The sequence below is a fragment of the Candida parapsilosis genome, contig 005569, assembly GCF_000182765.1.
Source record: "Candida parapsilosis strain CDC317 annotated contig 005569".
NCBI lineage: Eukaryota > Fungi > Ascomycota > Pichiomycetes > Serinales > Debaryomycetaceae > Lodderomyces > Lodderomyces parapsilosis.
The window spans coordinates 1,949,344-1,965,155 of record NW_023503278.1 but is presented as its reverse complement, the minus strand read 5'-3'; the positions used below and the strand labels follow the sequence as shown (position 1 = coordinate 1,965,155).

The following is a 15,812-nucleotide window of genomic DNA, read 5'->3' as shown; positions in this document are numbered from 1 at the left end:
CGTTGAACGTGTGCTTTGTCGTCTTGTTCTTAACTTGTGTTTTGAATCTATTGTTCGTGCGGTTGTTATGAGTTTTTCATTTCTTCACGAAAAAAAGGGTCTCTTTTCATTCTTTCTCTCACTCTTCCAAGACAAGTATACAAACTAAATCTACAACTAAAACGTAGCTACTCCTAACAAACTAGCAGCATTTTTTGCATCCATAGATGTTGCTTGTAAGGGCAACCTCCGAGGCTGACTTTTTTGTTTCGTTTCTTCTTCTTTTTCCAATGACCTAAACGTTCTTGAGGACCATGAATCGCCTGTAGGAGCTTGTGATTGGAGTAAATTGTGCTTGATGCTGGCCAAATTGTCACGATTCAAACGGGATAAGCCACCTCTTTCGTCAACACTTCTAACATCCAATCGAATGGCTTCAAAATTCTTCAAAATCTTACGGTGATGATCTATTTTGTGTAGGGTGTAAGCTTTGAGCAAGCTTTTAAACTTCTTTTGCGCGAAATCAATAATTTCATCCTTTTCATATAGCATCTCCCCTGAGATTCTCTTGACTTGTAAGCTTAGCAGCTCTTGTACTTTGGTGGCATACTCTAGCGATCTTAGCGCATCATCGACTTTGATAGGATCTAGAGCTGCTTTGTTCTTCATTTTGTTTGCGTATATGTGCTTTGTATTGGTTTGTGCTTCTGCCTGTATGAGCTCTCGCATAATCAAATATCTATTGGTTAGTGCCTCTTTAATCTCGTAAAAATCATTAACAAAGTATTGAATCGCATCACCCAAAATGCCCATTTCACCAATTGACTCCACGAGTAAAAGGTCAGATTGTATTTGGACAACTTTGGCCAACTTCTCCCACATATTTTTCATTCCAGGGTGGGTGGTTTCAAATTGCGACAACAATGTCAATTTGTTGGACATGTCATAAACATGAACGGATAACTGCTTTTCACTTCTGGAAACTTTATCGAGTAGCCGGTATAACCTTTGACACAACAAGTAAGCACTCTTGATGGTTGGTCTAAACTCTGCCAACTCTAGATATGGATCGTAAGGAACAGGAAACTGTTTCAAAGTTTTCCTCATCAATCCACTGGCAACTGAGGACTTTTTGTTGCTGTTTATAACACTGTATCCAAAATCATTTTCAACAAAAAATACGAACTCTTCATCTCGGATAAGAATTGGATTTGAAGTGATTCGGTCAAACCACTCTTGCCATACAAACATCAATTGCTTTTTCTCGTCTTCGCCGCCTGTGGGGTAAGAAGTGACTGAGCTGGGAATTACGGGGACAAACACTTCCAAATTCGACACCGCCAAATACTTGTTGAATTTGACTACCTCATTGAAGGTACGACGGACGTCCTCATACTCTTTGTGTCTGAATTTAGGAAGTCCCTGTACCTGAACTGATAATCGCAAAATTGGATTTTCAGGCTTGTTTCTCTCAATGGAAACAAGTTTTATGCGTAGACTGTACTTTTGAGCAAACCGTTCTGGTATCAATTTCCGTAAATCGGTTTTGGATATTAGGTCTTGATTAGTTCCCGCGACTGAGGTCTCTTGATTAGTGGGTTCGACATTTTCTTCAGGTGCTTCTTGGGGTGTAAAGTTTTCCACTTGAGGTCCGGAAGGTACCCGTTCTTCCTCTTCTTCTTCTGGTCTTGCGAAAGGGTTGTTATCTTCGAAATCGTCAGCGTAGTCCATTGATCAAGTGGAGTGGGAGGAGGGAATAATCTTTTCTAGAATGAAAGAAAGTGAAGTTGAGTTTTTTGATTTTCGGGGTTTTGTAGAGTGAAAGGTGCATTATATGCAGTACCTATATATCTATTAAATCACTAGCAGAGTCAGGCTTAACTTCACTAGTAGAGTCAAGCTTGACTTCACCATCAGAGTCCTTTCTATCCACGTCTTCATGAGACGAATCATCAATCTGGGTAATTTCAACATTGCCGTTTTCAGCTTTTTCAATTTGGTTGTGTAGAAACTCATTATCCTTGGAGAAAAAACTCTTCAAGTTTGGTGGAAGTTCAAGCTGCTCGTCACGTAATGTACCCTCATCAGCATACACCAAAAAGATAAACTTATCATTCGGCTCATCCTCAACGTAGCTTCTGACTTCTCCAAAAGTACAACGCGTGCTTTGAAAATCAATGACAACTCCGTTTGGCGCATCAGCGAGAAACAATACCCAATCGTTGTTTGCAGTTCGGTAAGCATAGCGCAAATCTGAAAATACAACACCGACAAGTTGGTACTTGGATGGTATATCCAAGGTATCATCCTTTTTGATCTCCTCTACAGTGTTATCCTGGTTTGTGGTGTCGAGCTTGGCGTACTCGCTATTGGTTTTCTTTAAGGTCTCATTTAGTTGACTTGATTCATTTCGTATAGATTCTGACAATTTTGTGAGATCTTCGTAAGTTTCTTTTTCGCCAACTTGGTCCATATAGATTTTGGCCTTATCGAGAAAGCCTCTGACTTTTTTTCCTTCAAAGGAGCTTAAAGACATGATTCTTGACGTGATGATGGTCCTCTGCTTTGCTGAATGTATTCTTTTCGCATCCATCTGTTCTACCAACGGTCTGTATTTGGACGTGAAAAGAGCTGGGTAGAATGATTCCTCAACTTTCAACGAAGGTGCTTGTCTGCCTGACTCACTAGGTGAAACTTGAATTCCCAATATTGGTGCTATGCTTTTAATTTCATAAGACTCGGGAGACCACAACAATTTACATATTGAATCCACCAACGTGGGCTCTCTACAATCACTATCAATGTTAACAGTCTTGAATATCTTTATATGCCCTTCTTGATCGACTGCTTGTGAATCGAGAAGATCAAACTCATGTTCCAGTACTAGCTTTAAACTTTTCACTAAATCCTTACCAAGTATTGTCAATAGTTCATCCCAGTCTTCAAACTCATGCGCTTTGAATGTTTCCGACACTTTGTTGTAGAATCCTTCTGAGCTAATAAAGGAACGCTCACTTGCAGGTGTAAAAAATCCAATGAGTCGTTGAATTGCCGCAATGTATGTTTCATTTTCATCTTGGGTAGAAGTTGCTTCCTCCGGTTCATCAGTGAACCACGTCTCGTTCCACTCTTGACGCAAGTCCTTACTCAACAAAATCCTATCGAACGCGGGAATTTGACAAAGGATCACATACAATGGTATCACAAATCTTCCTGGCGTGTTGCCCAGTTTAGGGACCACTGCGGGCATACTCTCCTTGTTTCTCAAGAATGCCTTTGGATCTTGGAAGAGAAAGCACTCGTTCAAGTCGAGCTGCTCTGACTCAGTACCCCAACCACTACTATATGCATATTCTTGTGATTCCAGAAGTGGAAACTGTGGTATATCCTGAGGGTTTGTAATAGCAACAGTACCACTATTTATGTTGTAATCATTGTTGACGTTGTAATCCTCGTCAAACATTTGAGCCTCACCAGGGTGTTTCTCTTCCGTGCCTCCACCAAAAAGATATTCAATCGCTTGTTCTGGGTTATTGTTGGTCTTTTCCAATGCCACTTCGGCCTGTTCACGAGTGAACCCCATTTCTATTAAACGTGTAATATTTGAATCCATGGTGAAGGGCGATGTTCAAAGAACAAAGTGAAACTTTATATTTTTGGAGAAAAATTGGAGTCACAAAAAAGTGGAATCAAATACGAAGGCAACGTGGTGAAGAAAAAGTACACCAGTCAAATAGTATTCATTGGGTAAAGTGCCTTTGAATAATGAAATCCGTTGTCAGAGCTATTGGGCAAGGGTTCAACAAAGTTGTCACAAGGAAGAAGAGGAGCCAGGATGCTTTGTCCACGATACATCATGACTTTCAACAATCGTAACTGTCCAGTATACACCAAGCATAACAGATCTTCCTCTATGACCACATTCTTTTTTGTCTACTGCCACTCTACATTTCCACATATCCTACACCCACTTCGTTATCTCTTATCTCTCTGTCACTCTAATATTTGAGCCAAAAAGAGAAAAGAAAAAATTTTTAAAATTCTGAGAATATCATCTCATTGATGCAAATTTTGAGATTACTCATTAAACCGACAACTTACTTGAAATCTATTCCAAGAATTGCGTCTCCCGTTTTGCTCAAAAGATCGATGTCTGTTAGTACTATTACTCAAGAGTTGTCCAAATTAGGATTGAATCAACCAGAACCAGCAAAGGATACATATCCTGATTATAATGTCGTTGATGTATTTAGAAATTACATTGGTGATGAGTTGAATCGTATTTCCGGGATCGATAAAGAAATCATCGTTCAAGCTTTAGATACACCAAAGTTGCTAGATCAAGGTGATCTTATTGTACCAATTCCCAAATTGAGATTGAAAGGTGTTAATCCAAATGAAAAATCAAAAGAATGGGCTGAAAAGTTCAACAAAGGGAAATTTATCAGTGAAATTGTACCACAGGGAGTCTTTCTTCAATTTTTCTTCAACAAGTCGGTTCTTTTTGATTTGGTTATCTCTGATGTTTTGAAAAGAAAGACTGACTATGGGTATTTGCCATTAGGAGTAGGTAAAAAAGTTGTTGTTGAATTTTCTTCGCCGAATATTGCCAAACCATTCCATGCTGGCCATTTGAGATCAACAATTATTGGAGGATTTGTTTCCAACTTGTACGAAAAGATTGGTTGGGATGTGACCAGGATTAATTATTTGGGAGACTGGGGTAAACAGTTTGGTTTATTAGCCATTGGATTCGAAAAATATGGATCCGAAGAAGAATTAGCAAAAGATCCAATTAATCACTTATTTGAAGTTTATGTCAAGATTAACAATGACGTCAGAAATGAAACTAATGAAGCTACTGGAGAAGTTCAAGAAGGAACAATTGATGCTTCAGAACAAGATGAGAAAAAAATTCAATCTTCCACCAACGAGAAAGCAAGAGAATTTTTTAAAAGAATGGAGGATGGTGATGAAGCAGCATTAAAAATTTGGGAAAGATTTAGAGACCTTTCAATTGAGAAATATGTTGACACGTATGCTCGTCTTAATATTGTTTATGACTACTATTCGGGTGAATCACAAGTTCCACAACAAATGATGAAAGAAGCCACCAAGTTATTTGAAGAAAAAGGATTGGTACATGTTGATCGTGGGGCTAAATTGATTGACTTGAGTAAATTCAACAAAAAATTGGGTAAAGCTTTGGTGGAAAAATCCGACGGTACATCTCTTTACTTGACTAGGGATGTTGGTGAAGCTATCAAACGTTATGAAACTTACAAGTTTGACAAGATGATCTATGTTGTTGCTTCACAACAAGATTTGCATTGTGCTCAATTCTTCGAAATCTTGAAACAAATGGGGTTCGATTGGGCTCAAAATTTGGAGCACATAAACTTTGGTATGGTGCAAGGGATGTCTACTCGTAAGGGTAATGTTGTGTTTTTGGATACCATCCTTCAAGAGACAAAGGAAAAGATGCATGATGTGATGAAGAAGAATGAAGATAAGTACAAGCAGATCGAAGATCCAGAAAAGATTGCCGATTTGGTTGGTATCTCTGCCGTTATGATTCAGGATTTCCAATCCAAACGTATTTTGAATTATGAATTCAAATGGGATCGTATGACTTCGTTTGAAGGTGATACTGGTCCATACTTGCAATATGCACATTCACGTTTATGTTCAATGCAAAGAAAGAATGACATTACTGAAAAGGAGTTGGAGACTGCAAACTTTGACTTGTTGGTTGAACCATGTGCTGCTTCATTGGTTAGAACATTGGCTCAGTATCCGGATATCATTAAAAGAGCCACGAAAAACATGGAACCATCGACCATTGTAACTTATTTGTTCACCTTGTCCCACATTGTTTCACAATGTTACGATATCTTGTGGGTATCAGGACAAGAAAGGGAATTGGCTGTTGCAAGATTGGCATTGTATGCAGCAACTAAACAAGTGATTTACAATGGTATGACCTTGTTGGGTCTTACACCAGTTGAAAGAATGTAAATATTATAACATAACGCATTTTGCAAAGAAACTATTACAGCTCGTATAGAAGAGTGAATTCTGATGGCAACTCTAACAAGTAAAGGACGTCATGTCTAAACCTCGAAACGGACATTAATGCTTGATCTATTTGTCATCCTCTGATGATTGTATGTGTTGTATGTGCAGTTACGTCAATTATGTCACAAAAATCAAAACTGACATTCAACAGCTTCTCTCTCTTCTTTTTTTATTTTTCCTTGGGTTAAAAAGCTCCTCAAATCCGCACACATGGGAACTTCTTTTCTTTTCAAGGATTGCTACTTTTGACAAATCAATTGATACAACCAAACAATGTTCAAATATTCTTCACGTACATTATTAAAAGCTACATCTTCAGCTGCTAAGCCAACTGTTGCTTCCATTGGTTCCATTAGAACTAAATACTCATTGCCAGAATTGGACTATAAATTAGATGCTTTAGAGCCATACATTAGTGGACAAATCAATGATCTTCACTACCACAAACACCACAAGACTTATGTTGACAACTTGAACAAGTCAATTGAAAGTGCTGTTGAAGCTAAGTCCAAGGGTGAAGTCAAGAAACTCGTTGCTTTGCAAAAAGCCATCAATTTCAATGGTGGTGGTTACATCAACCATTGCTTGTGGTGGAAGAACTTGGCTCCACAAAGTGCTGGTGGAGGACAAGTTCCTAGCGAGGATTCAGCATTGGGTAAACAAATTGCTCAACAATTTGGATCAGTTGACAAATTGATTGAAATTACCAATGCCAAGTTAGCTGGTATTCAAGGTTCAGGTTGGGCTTTTATTGTAAAGAATAAGGAAAATGGTGGTCAAATTGAAGTTATTACTACCGCTAATCAAGACACTGTTACTGATCCAAGCTTAATCCCATTGGTTGCCATTGATGCTTGGGAACATGCTTATTACTTACAATATAAGAATGTCAAAGCTGATTATTTTAAAGCCTTGTGGAACGTTGTTAACTGGAAAGAAGCCGAAAGAAGATTTGAATTCTAAAGTATAGTGTGTGTAGGTTGTTGAATCAAGGTACATTTATTTAAATTGAGATGTAGAGGGGTGGAAAGGCAGGTTTGGTATAAATGGAAAGGGAGCAATTTTGGGAATCTCGGTACTACGGCCCGGTGAATTTGCAATCTGTTCCCTAAAATTTCTTGGCCACAGTTTTACGACCGATCAAAACAACTCTCGGTTCCGAAAATCGAACTCCCAATGATATGCTCCACCATATGATTTGCTTGTGTGCATCTTTTTAAACGATCTATACGGTAGAGAAGAGTTCACGAACGTGGCGTTATTTTGATAACTTAGGATTAAAATTTATATTAACAGTTAACTATAAAACAGTGAAAAACGTTCTTTTGAAAAAAGGATAAAGTCTATCAAATCATCTCCCCTAGTAGAGTAAATAAGCAGCATAATCACCCTCTCAAAGATCAAAGTTTGAAAACAGAGTATGCAACTCGTCACCCGGAGGGATTTCCGTGTAGTAACTATGTGAGGCACGTTTCAATGCTGGTATCAATTTGTCCCATCTTAGTATCCTCACTTCTTTATCAAAACCTCTTGGTTTACGAATATCGTAAGCCATTATTCTTTTAGCGAGTTCCATACGGTAATCTTGGTTTGTAGGTTGTGAATTTGCGTCATTGTCAAGTGAAAGATTTGCAGTTGCAGCAGCAGCGGCGGCAGCGGCGGTGGTAGCTGTAGAGGCTGTTGTTGGTGCTACTGTACTGATAGTGCTATTCGATGACACACTACCATCTCTAGTCGATGAAACAGAATTGGAACCTAAGGAAGTACTTGATGATACCGAAGATGAATCACTCATTCGTGAGCTTATTGATTTTTTGGACCAAAAGGGAACCAAGTTGGATCTGACTCTTCCACGCTCTCTTCTTCGTTCACTAGCATCGGCAAAAGCAGTGCCAATCAATAACTCAACAATCTCAATCACCTCGACTGATGTGATATAGTATTGGAAGTTACGGCCAGTTTCGGGATCAGTATTGACAAATCGTTTGTTTTTAGATCCTTGGGTTTTGGTATAGCCAGTCTCATCATCTGATGATTGCGATTCGTAGTCATCATTGGTGCGGACATCACATTCTAAACAAGATACTTCAACAACATCAACGTTGGGTGGAGCTGGCAAAGTTATTGGGTTTTCATCAGCACTTCCCACAATGCTGAAATTGAGTGTCAATTGTGGTCCATTTTGAATTCGTTCAATACGAATAACTCGACGACGATCTTGCTTTTCCAGTGTTGACCACTTGGGGCAACATATATCCTCAACTGAAGCACCAACCAAGTTTAGCTCAACCGGTAGAAAAATTGAATCACTGTTGAGTGCCTCTTTAGGTGGTCGTGTGCTACTACCACCAGCAGAAACTCCACGTAATACACGATACCTCTTTCTATCCAGTAATGGGTGTTGAATAATTGATGATGTAGATGTGGTGAGTACGGGTGACTTATTCTCTCTTTTCAGTGTCGTGGTACGACGCTGTCTTTGTGTAGGTGATTTCTTATTTAGCTGCTTTTCAGGCATTTGCTGACGAGTAGTTGTGACTGATCCAGGAGAGCTAGTGTACAGGAGTTGATCGGCTGAGGAGCTTGACATTGTGGACAATGGTGGTGGTTGCGGTGGATGTGGTGGGTGCACGCCACTAATGTTGTTGCTGCTGCTGCTGCCTCCAAGTGAATGAGCATTGACTCCGTCAAAATAAACCGACTGCGATTGGGAACCACTAAGTGGGGGAACAAACTGTGGTGGAGATGAAGATGAAATGGGTAGTGGTGGTGGTTGATGAAACACTGAAGTAGTCAACGAACCTTGTTGCGGGTATTGACTGTCCAAGCTAGATGCATTCGTTGGGTAGTTGAAGTTATAACTAGAAGAGTGGCCAGCATCAATTTGTTGAGTGAATGAATGGATTGATGAGGAGACAGAAGATGCCAATGGGTAGTGGTATTGAGAAGATGGTGATTGGTAGGGGAAGCTATCGATAGGTTGGTTAGAGCCTTGATATTGTTGAAGTTGGTGTTGTTGTTGCTGTTGTTGCTGTTGCTGTTGATTGTTGACAGATACAAATGAGCTTGAGTTATTGTAGGCTCTGTTTTGCGGAGTAACTTCACCTAAATTCACATTAATGGACTGGGTGTACAAATTGTTGGTGTATGATGAGGCATCTTCGTTACCTACATTGGCAGCTGCTACATATCCCGGAGTAATTGAATCATCCGTGAACAAGTCAGGATGATGACTCTCACCAAGCAAGTAGTTAGCGGCAGCAGGATTTAGGGAAAACCCTTGTGCTGACGGTTCATCATGGACTGATTCATCAATTGCATAAGTAGAAAAATTTGAATTATTTGTAGAATTGTCGTAATCATTAGGATCTAGCATATCAAAGCGATTGAATTGTAAAATTGGTGAACTAGCAATGAACATAGGACTTTTGTTGACCCGTTGTAAAGCGTGAAAGGTGAAGGGTGTGTATCCGTGTATGTGGTGCAAACAGCAAAAAATTGATTAGGAGTACTTTGAGAATGTTTAATTGTCTTCAGTTCCGATTCCCACAGGTATCAAAGGTAGCAGTAGGTGGTAGGAGTGGGGACGGGTGGAGAAATGAATCGATAACGCAATAGAAGTGAAGATATTCAAATGTTCTTATAATCCACGAAAACTAAAGGCTATGTTGATCGTAGACAGGACTGACCTCTTTCGACTTTGATGAATGACTCGATCTTTGGATGTAGATGTGCTACAATTGATGAAAAATTCGTCAAAATTGCAAAAACAATGGTTCCCCTATATATATATATCTAAACTAATTGAGTAAACTAAAGAGACTATTACGCAACGCAAGTACAACACACAGTAAAGAACAATAATAAGTACAAGAAGTTAGCTAGCAGGTTTTAAATGCGGGACACAAATGCTATTAACAATAGCAGCCTTATGCATCTACACCTATCCCATACATATAAATTCAACTCTTTTAGTTTGCTAATATTACAAAAAAGAGAATACAATAGACGCTCAAGAATGTTTATTATTCGGATTGTTTCTTTTTTTTTATTCACATTTCCTTCTATTGTGATACAAAGATTGCAAAAGCGCTATACATATATTCATATGTAATTTGTATGTACATGTATTTTTTGTTCGGTTTTAGTCCCTGCTGCAGATTATGTAAGTGAAAATTATATAGTTACACAAACCTCGATATGGGTAGTGCACTGCACAAGGAGCGAAAGAATAATAATATTCTCACGTAAACACTCTTACATTTTGTGTAACTCATAAAGGAGATGAACAAAGAAATGATAGGCTTTAATAGAAAAAATTTTCGCTTTGCTTTTAGCCATATATCTGCGTGATCTATGAAGGAGGCAATGCAATCTTAGCTCAGTTTAAGAATCTGTACAGAGTCAACTTCAATGTAAAAGAAAAAAAAGCTTTAATCAGGATGACGACATAGAAAAATACGTAAAGTCACATTTTTGAAGATGACGAACTGAGTTTAAGTGATAAACAATGTTTGTTAAGCCTCGGATGTTTTCACAACAATGAATTTCCCCGTTTTTGCATCACGATGTTATCTTTGGAAACGTTTACTGATGTTCAAAGAGTTGCCTCTGACATTTCTTCAATGCACCGTATATGGGGGGAAGTTTATACTTTTTCTTTCCGATTTGCAACCTGAAAAGCTTATTTTTTTTCGTCTAAAGTTGCTTAAAAACTCTAAACTCAAAATACGAGAGGATCAGAAGCAGCAATCGACGACGACGACGACGACGACGACGACGACGAAGCTCAAATGTTCCTCTTTTGTAAGCAACTCTCACCCATTTCAAAATTATGCAACGCGGTTCTTTTCGTTTGGTCTCTTTTCGTCTCTGGTGGAAGTGGCAAAAGGTTGTTTGATCAACCTTTTTAGCTTTAGCTGAATAACAAAACAAAGGCGGGCGGGACGGCAACTAAATAACGGATATGTGGTTGAAGTGTTCTAAGGATGTTTTGCGGTCTGACTTAAGTAAAAGTTTTACGTATGATTTGTATACTGGTTTACTTTGTGGTTGTCAGAGAACGAATTATTGGATATCCTTGACTTACATGCTAAAACTTATTTATCAAGAGCGATTGATCCTGATCCTAGCGTCTTCCGTAGTACATCATATCTCGTTCTGTACTGCTCATTGCCCCTCATACAAACACCTATGTAGTCCTTGTAAATGAAGCACTGAGAACTACACTTCAAGAATTCAAATTGTCGCTGGTTGAACAAAACCATCTTCCCTCAGATCGATCTATGTGCATTTTTCCGGGTCACAAATGAGAAGGAAGGGCAACACTCTTTTGCCCTTCTTTCATTTCAAACCAATTTAAGCTTCCCCACTTAGTCTTTCTGTCTGGAGAAACGAAAAATATCAAAATTAAATTACGAATCCCTGCATGTGTCTTGTTGTTTCACCCAAGAGGGTATCATTTCCGATCCAGCTTTTTTAAGTGATGACGAACCGACTCGCAAACGTCTTCTCCTAGGGCTTGTGCAGTGATTGATGTCAAGACTGACTTGCTCGTTTAGGGTGCATTCCTGGGAATAATATAGGCGGAAAAATGTGTGGTGGCAATCAAAGCTACTTCAACTTCAAGTGGTATTCTTTGAATACTCTCTTCATTTCACGGGCCCAATAACTCCCATGCGGACAATATGCAACAAAAGTGCACATTTCCGTGACCCAAAACTTTAAATTTGAAGTAGATGATGTCACACGATACCGTATAGCCTCCTTAAATCAGCTGAACATGACCACAATAGAGCAAAAAACAAAATAGAGGAGTGTACAAAACGAAGGAATACACACCCAATGACGAAATAAAAGGTTTCACCAACGTTGACTTTTGTTTCCCTTTTTTTTTTCCTGTCTATTGCAATTTCCCATTTTAGACCATGCATTAAAACCATATGCAAAACAGGTTGTCAATGGTTTGCGTCATACAAAGGGGAAGGAATAAAACATATCACATCTTGAAAGAATTTTTTTCCGAATATGAATCCATGCTTGATCTTTGTGCGTGAAATACAAATGGCCCACTAAGTATTTTGAAAGGAATTGACAAACGAAGATTGGTTATGAGGGCGTCTTTGCCGTTGGTCGCAAGCGATACGTATATCAATTTGAGTGTCACCAATCTGATGGCCACGCTTGAACTTGGTAGCAATCACCTAGTTAGATCTGTGCTGCACATGCAATGTTTTTGGACAAACTTAGTGGCCATCTCGGAACCGGTTTAACTTTCTTTCAACCAATAATTCTTCCGGTTCGTAAATTGCACTCGAGTGGTTTTGTGATCAAGAGAACAAAAAAAATTAAAAAGAAAAAAAATGTAACTAGGCGCAGTTTTCCTCATCTCTCCGTTGAATCGAGCTAATTTTTTTTTTTGGCATTCCGATTTTGTTCAACATTCAATTTCAGCAAAGAATGTTGTGCTAACTGTGCTTGCAAACGCCCTCCAAAAAGACAAATACTCCTCATACTTGTCTACGAATTGAAGCAACCAAGAACCGAGTCTTTGAGGATGGTTTCGATTGCTATTGAAAAGTAGTGTTTTGTGTATTTTATTTCTTTTTACATCAATCGGAAATACTTCTTCATTGAGAAGTATGGCGTAAAGTATAATACGTCATGCAGCACGCACATAGCGGTGTTAAAAGGAGGGGTAATTTGAAGGATATAGAATAAATGTTACTAGGACAAAAATGAAGTACCACACAAATTATTTTGCAAGCATTCATGGTTGGAGTTTGTTATTTATCTTCGCTTTTTAAAGTCATTTATGCAAGATGTTTAAAAAACTAAATCTATCTCGTACGGCGTTTTTTAATCTATCATTTTTGGATAATGCATAAACGGTTAAAGCTGTATAAAAACCAAAGTATTCATGTACAAATGCTTAATTTTTCAAAAATATGCACGAGGAGCAAACAGCACTTATGTTTATGCAGATTGACTTAAAAAAACTGATACAAAATTTTGCATATGTACGAGGCGGGCAAGGGCTCATAATTTGGCACTTTTGAGGGTTAGATTATGATAGTTTGTTGATTTAGTTCCCTGTGTAGCAAGCACACCAGACTACTCGACCCTCCGTCTCCTTTCCCTCTTTCTCAAACAATTCAGACTTTACAGATGAAATGGGAGGGTCTTAGCTTTATTCAATCAAGTCAGAGGCGATCGCAGTAAGCCTTACCGTTTATTCCGTTCTCTTCTGAGATATCAAGAAAAGAAACGAGCGATGCAATGAATGCCATCTTGTATTGCACCCCCTTCTCCATGTGAAGGATTCATGGCTTAGAGAGTTCTACTTGCTTGTCAACAATAAAAGCCTCCTTCCCAAAGAGGTTTTTTTTTTTAATAATATTTTAGCAGCATATAGAACCGGAAAAATTAAACTAGAAAATAATTGCAAAAAAAAAAAAGAGATTGCCCCGGTCAAAGTGTCTGTGCATGATGTCGTTACTACGTAAGGCTCAAGCAAGATTGATTGTTAATAAAGATGCCGCAGCTGAGCACCCGATCAATGCAAAATCATGTAACTCGCATGACTGAGATTTAATGCTTTGCTCTTCTCATATGCAGCCAAATATGCAGTGTTGACGGAAAAACCGGCGGCTACATTATTTCACGTCAAAATGCACAAAATAGAATCACCGAGAAAGTGTAGGTACGTGACGTACCCATGTGGTCCCGCTGTTAGTCTCTACTACTCCATTGTAGATTGTGCAATGGTTATTTGAACTACTTCGTTATAGAAGAACTTCACAAAGAAAGAATAACTTGGCAACTTTTTCCTGTTATTTGTGGAACAAGATTTTCGTTCTTATTGTTATGATCCTAGCGCCGATATTTGCCGAAGAATGTGAAAAAAAAAGTTGTCTGTAGATAAGGGATGAGTTGACTCGTCTGTAATCGACTTTATCTCAATTCTGATACCGGCATCTGACTTCAAAAAAAGCCCTGGTAGCGAATCCGATGCCAGCAATACACAGTGATTCGCAATTGAGCCACAGTGACGTAAAGTAGAGTCTCAAGTAACTGTGGAAAGTTTTACTAACTTGTTTTTCAATTCTTTCTGCAATGGTTTGTTAAGTTAACCCTTTGTATTGTTTTGAACGGAATATGTCTTAACCGCATTAACAATGGATCGGATATACCATCAAAGTAAAATGAAGCGAAGGAGAGAAGAAAGAACAAGCGCGCAATTTACCGATGTGAACAATAGCATAGAAACAGAGCCTTGACACACTGTATAGAATCGTGTATCATGATCAAAAAAACGAGTTACGTAACCCATTGCATGCAGGTAGTGAAAGATATGATCGCATTGATTACTAGCACTGCCACAGAGGGCACAAAACTTGCTCAACGAAAAGACACCGTAGAGCTTGGTAGTCACCAATGATGCGACACGTATGTACAGTGTTGGAGCACACACATAGCTTCTCCACCTCACTAATTTTAACCGACCGGGGATAACAACGTAAACGTTTCATTTAAAACAATGTCGCGAAAAAGGAGGACACAATATTGTTAGTCTTCTCAATGGCGTATACCCTTTGTTCATGCAGCATGTTGCCTAATAATAGAGGGAACTAAAAGCTTTCAAGGATAACATTGCAGAAAAAATAAACGTTTTCTGGGCGAGGCAATTTGGGTTTGTTAGAGGGGAACACGATCATACACTACTGGTTTTTGTGAGAATGGAGAACTTTCTAGCCAATTACAAGTGGGCGAAACATTGCATAACATTAGAGGGCCTTTATGTGTCAGGTGCATACAATCTCCTACGATTAGAAGCAGTAAATTATAGTCCCGAGGTAGGGAACTCTTCCGACTGGTGAATGCCCATCCAGTCACTTGAACGGTAGATCAACGAGGCAGTGTTCGTAGTCGTCAAAAAGAAGCAGAACAAAGGAGGTAATCCTAAAGAAGAAAGATTCAAACAATCTGCATACCTGCATGCTTCACGTCTTTTCCGTTATTGTCTCCTATCGATTACTTATCGTACTCAAACTCTTCACTTAACGGAAATCATCACGGTTTTAATCATCACCCATTTTTTGTATCAAAATCTCCAACTTTATTCTTCTCTATTTCACAAAACAAAATTTGGCGTGTATACAAATATAATACGGCATTTTCTCTATATAAAATACAAAACACAAACTCGAAAATTATAGGAACAAACAGTCCACAATAATGCAATGATAAAAAAATTGGTGCCGTATGACGAGGCGGAGCTCAAAAAAAAATAACCTAACAAACACTTTTCATGAAAGCCATGTTTGGAAAGTCCATCTCAGAGGACGTTGCTATTTACGGGGAAACTAGTGAGGCCTTTTTTTCCTTCATACAGTTCCATTTCTAGATGAAAGTCTTCGTTAGTTTGGGCCTGCACCAAGAAACGAAATCGATCTAAAGTTTTTTAAATTTGTTGTTGCTTTAGCACAATTCGCATTATGCATTTGGAAAAGAAGAAAAAAAAAAGCCTTTGAGCATAATGCAAGTGAAGGAGTTAACAACAAAGATCACAAAATCACTCTTTTTTTCTTTAATGATCGACATAAAACCTATAATCAAAACGTTGATTTGATTACTTTGAGCAAAAAGAGGGTTACGAGATATCTACCTTGTCGGATAATCCATTTTCCGATCTGAGCGACCAGAATCTAGTGTTACGTTAAAGGTTAATAAGATGACTTTGAGAATAGGGTGCT

General features: G+C 38.6%; 5 protein-coding genes across 5 annotated transcripts; 2 read left to right on the top strand and 3 right to left on the bottom strand. All coding sequences in view use genetic code 12, as the record gives it.

Moving 5' to 3' along the window:
• Nucleotides 1-156: 156 nt before the first annotated feature.
• VPS17 (retromer subunit) lies at nt 157-1,710 on the bottom strand (the record flags this gene model as incomplete). The annotated part of the gene is made up of 1 exon (XM_036807214.1): nt 157-1,710. One exon carries the CDS (start codon nt 1,708-1,710, stop codon nt 157-159), a length of 1,554 nt encoding a protein of 517 aa, XP_036664072.1.
• Nucleotides 1,711-1,822: 112 nt separating this feature from the next.
• Nucleotides 1,823-3,562, bottom strand: CPAR2_109300 (uncharacterized protein; the record flags this gene model as incomplete). Its single annotated transcript, XM_036807211.1, has 1 exon — nt 1,823-3,562. The coding sequence occupies one exon, from the start codon at nt 3,560-3,562 to the stop codon at nt 1,823-1,825; it is 1,740 nt and encodes a 579-aa protein (XP_036664071.1).
• A 479-nt stretch (nt 3,563-4,041) lies between these two features.
• CPAR2_109290 (arginine--tRNA ligase) lies at nt 4,042-5,997 on the top strand (the record flags this gene model as incomplete). The annotated part of the gene is made up of 1 exon (XM_036807210.1): nt 4,042-5,997. The coding sequence occupies one exon, from the start codon at nt 4,042-4,044 to the stop codon at nt 5,995-5,997; it is 1,956 nt and encodes a 651-aa protein (XP_036664070.1).
• A 333-nt stretch (nt 5,998-6,330) lies between these two features.
• Nucleotides 6,331-7,020, top strand: SOD2 (superoxide dismutase; the record flags this gene model as incomplete). Its single annotated transcript, XM_036807209.1, has 1 exon — nt 6,331-7,020. The coding sequence occupies one exon, from the start codon at nt 6,331-6,333 to the stop codon at nt 7,018-7,020; it is 690 nt and encodes a 229-aa protein (XP_036664069.1).
• A 430-nt stretch (nt 7,021-7,450) lies between these two features.
• Nucleotides 7,451-9,478, bottom strand: CPAR2_109270 (uncharacterized protein; the record flags this gene model as incomplete). The annotated part of the gene is made up of 1 exon (XM_036807208.1): nt 7,451-9,478. One exon carries the CDS (start codon nt 9,476-9,478, stop codon nt 7,451-7,453), a length of 2,028 nt encoding a protein of 675 aa, XP_036664068.1.
• Nucleotides 9,479-15,812: the final 6,334 nt, after the last annotated feature.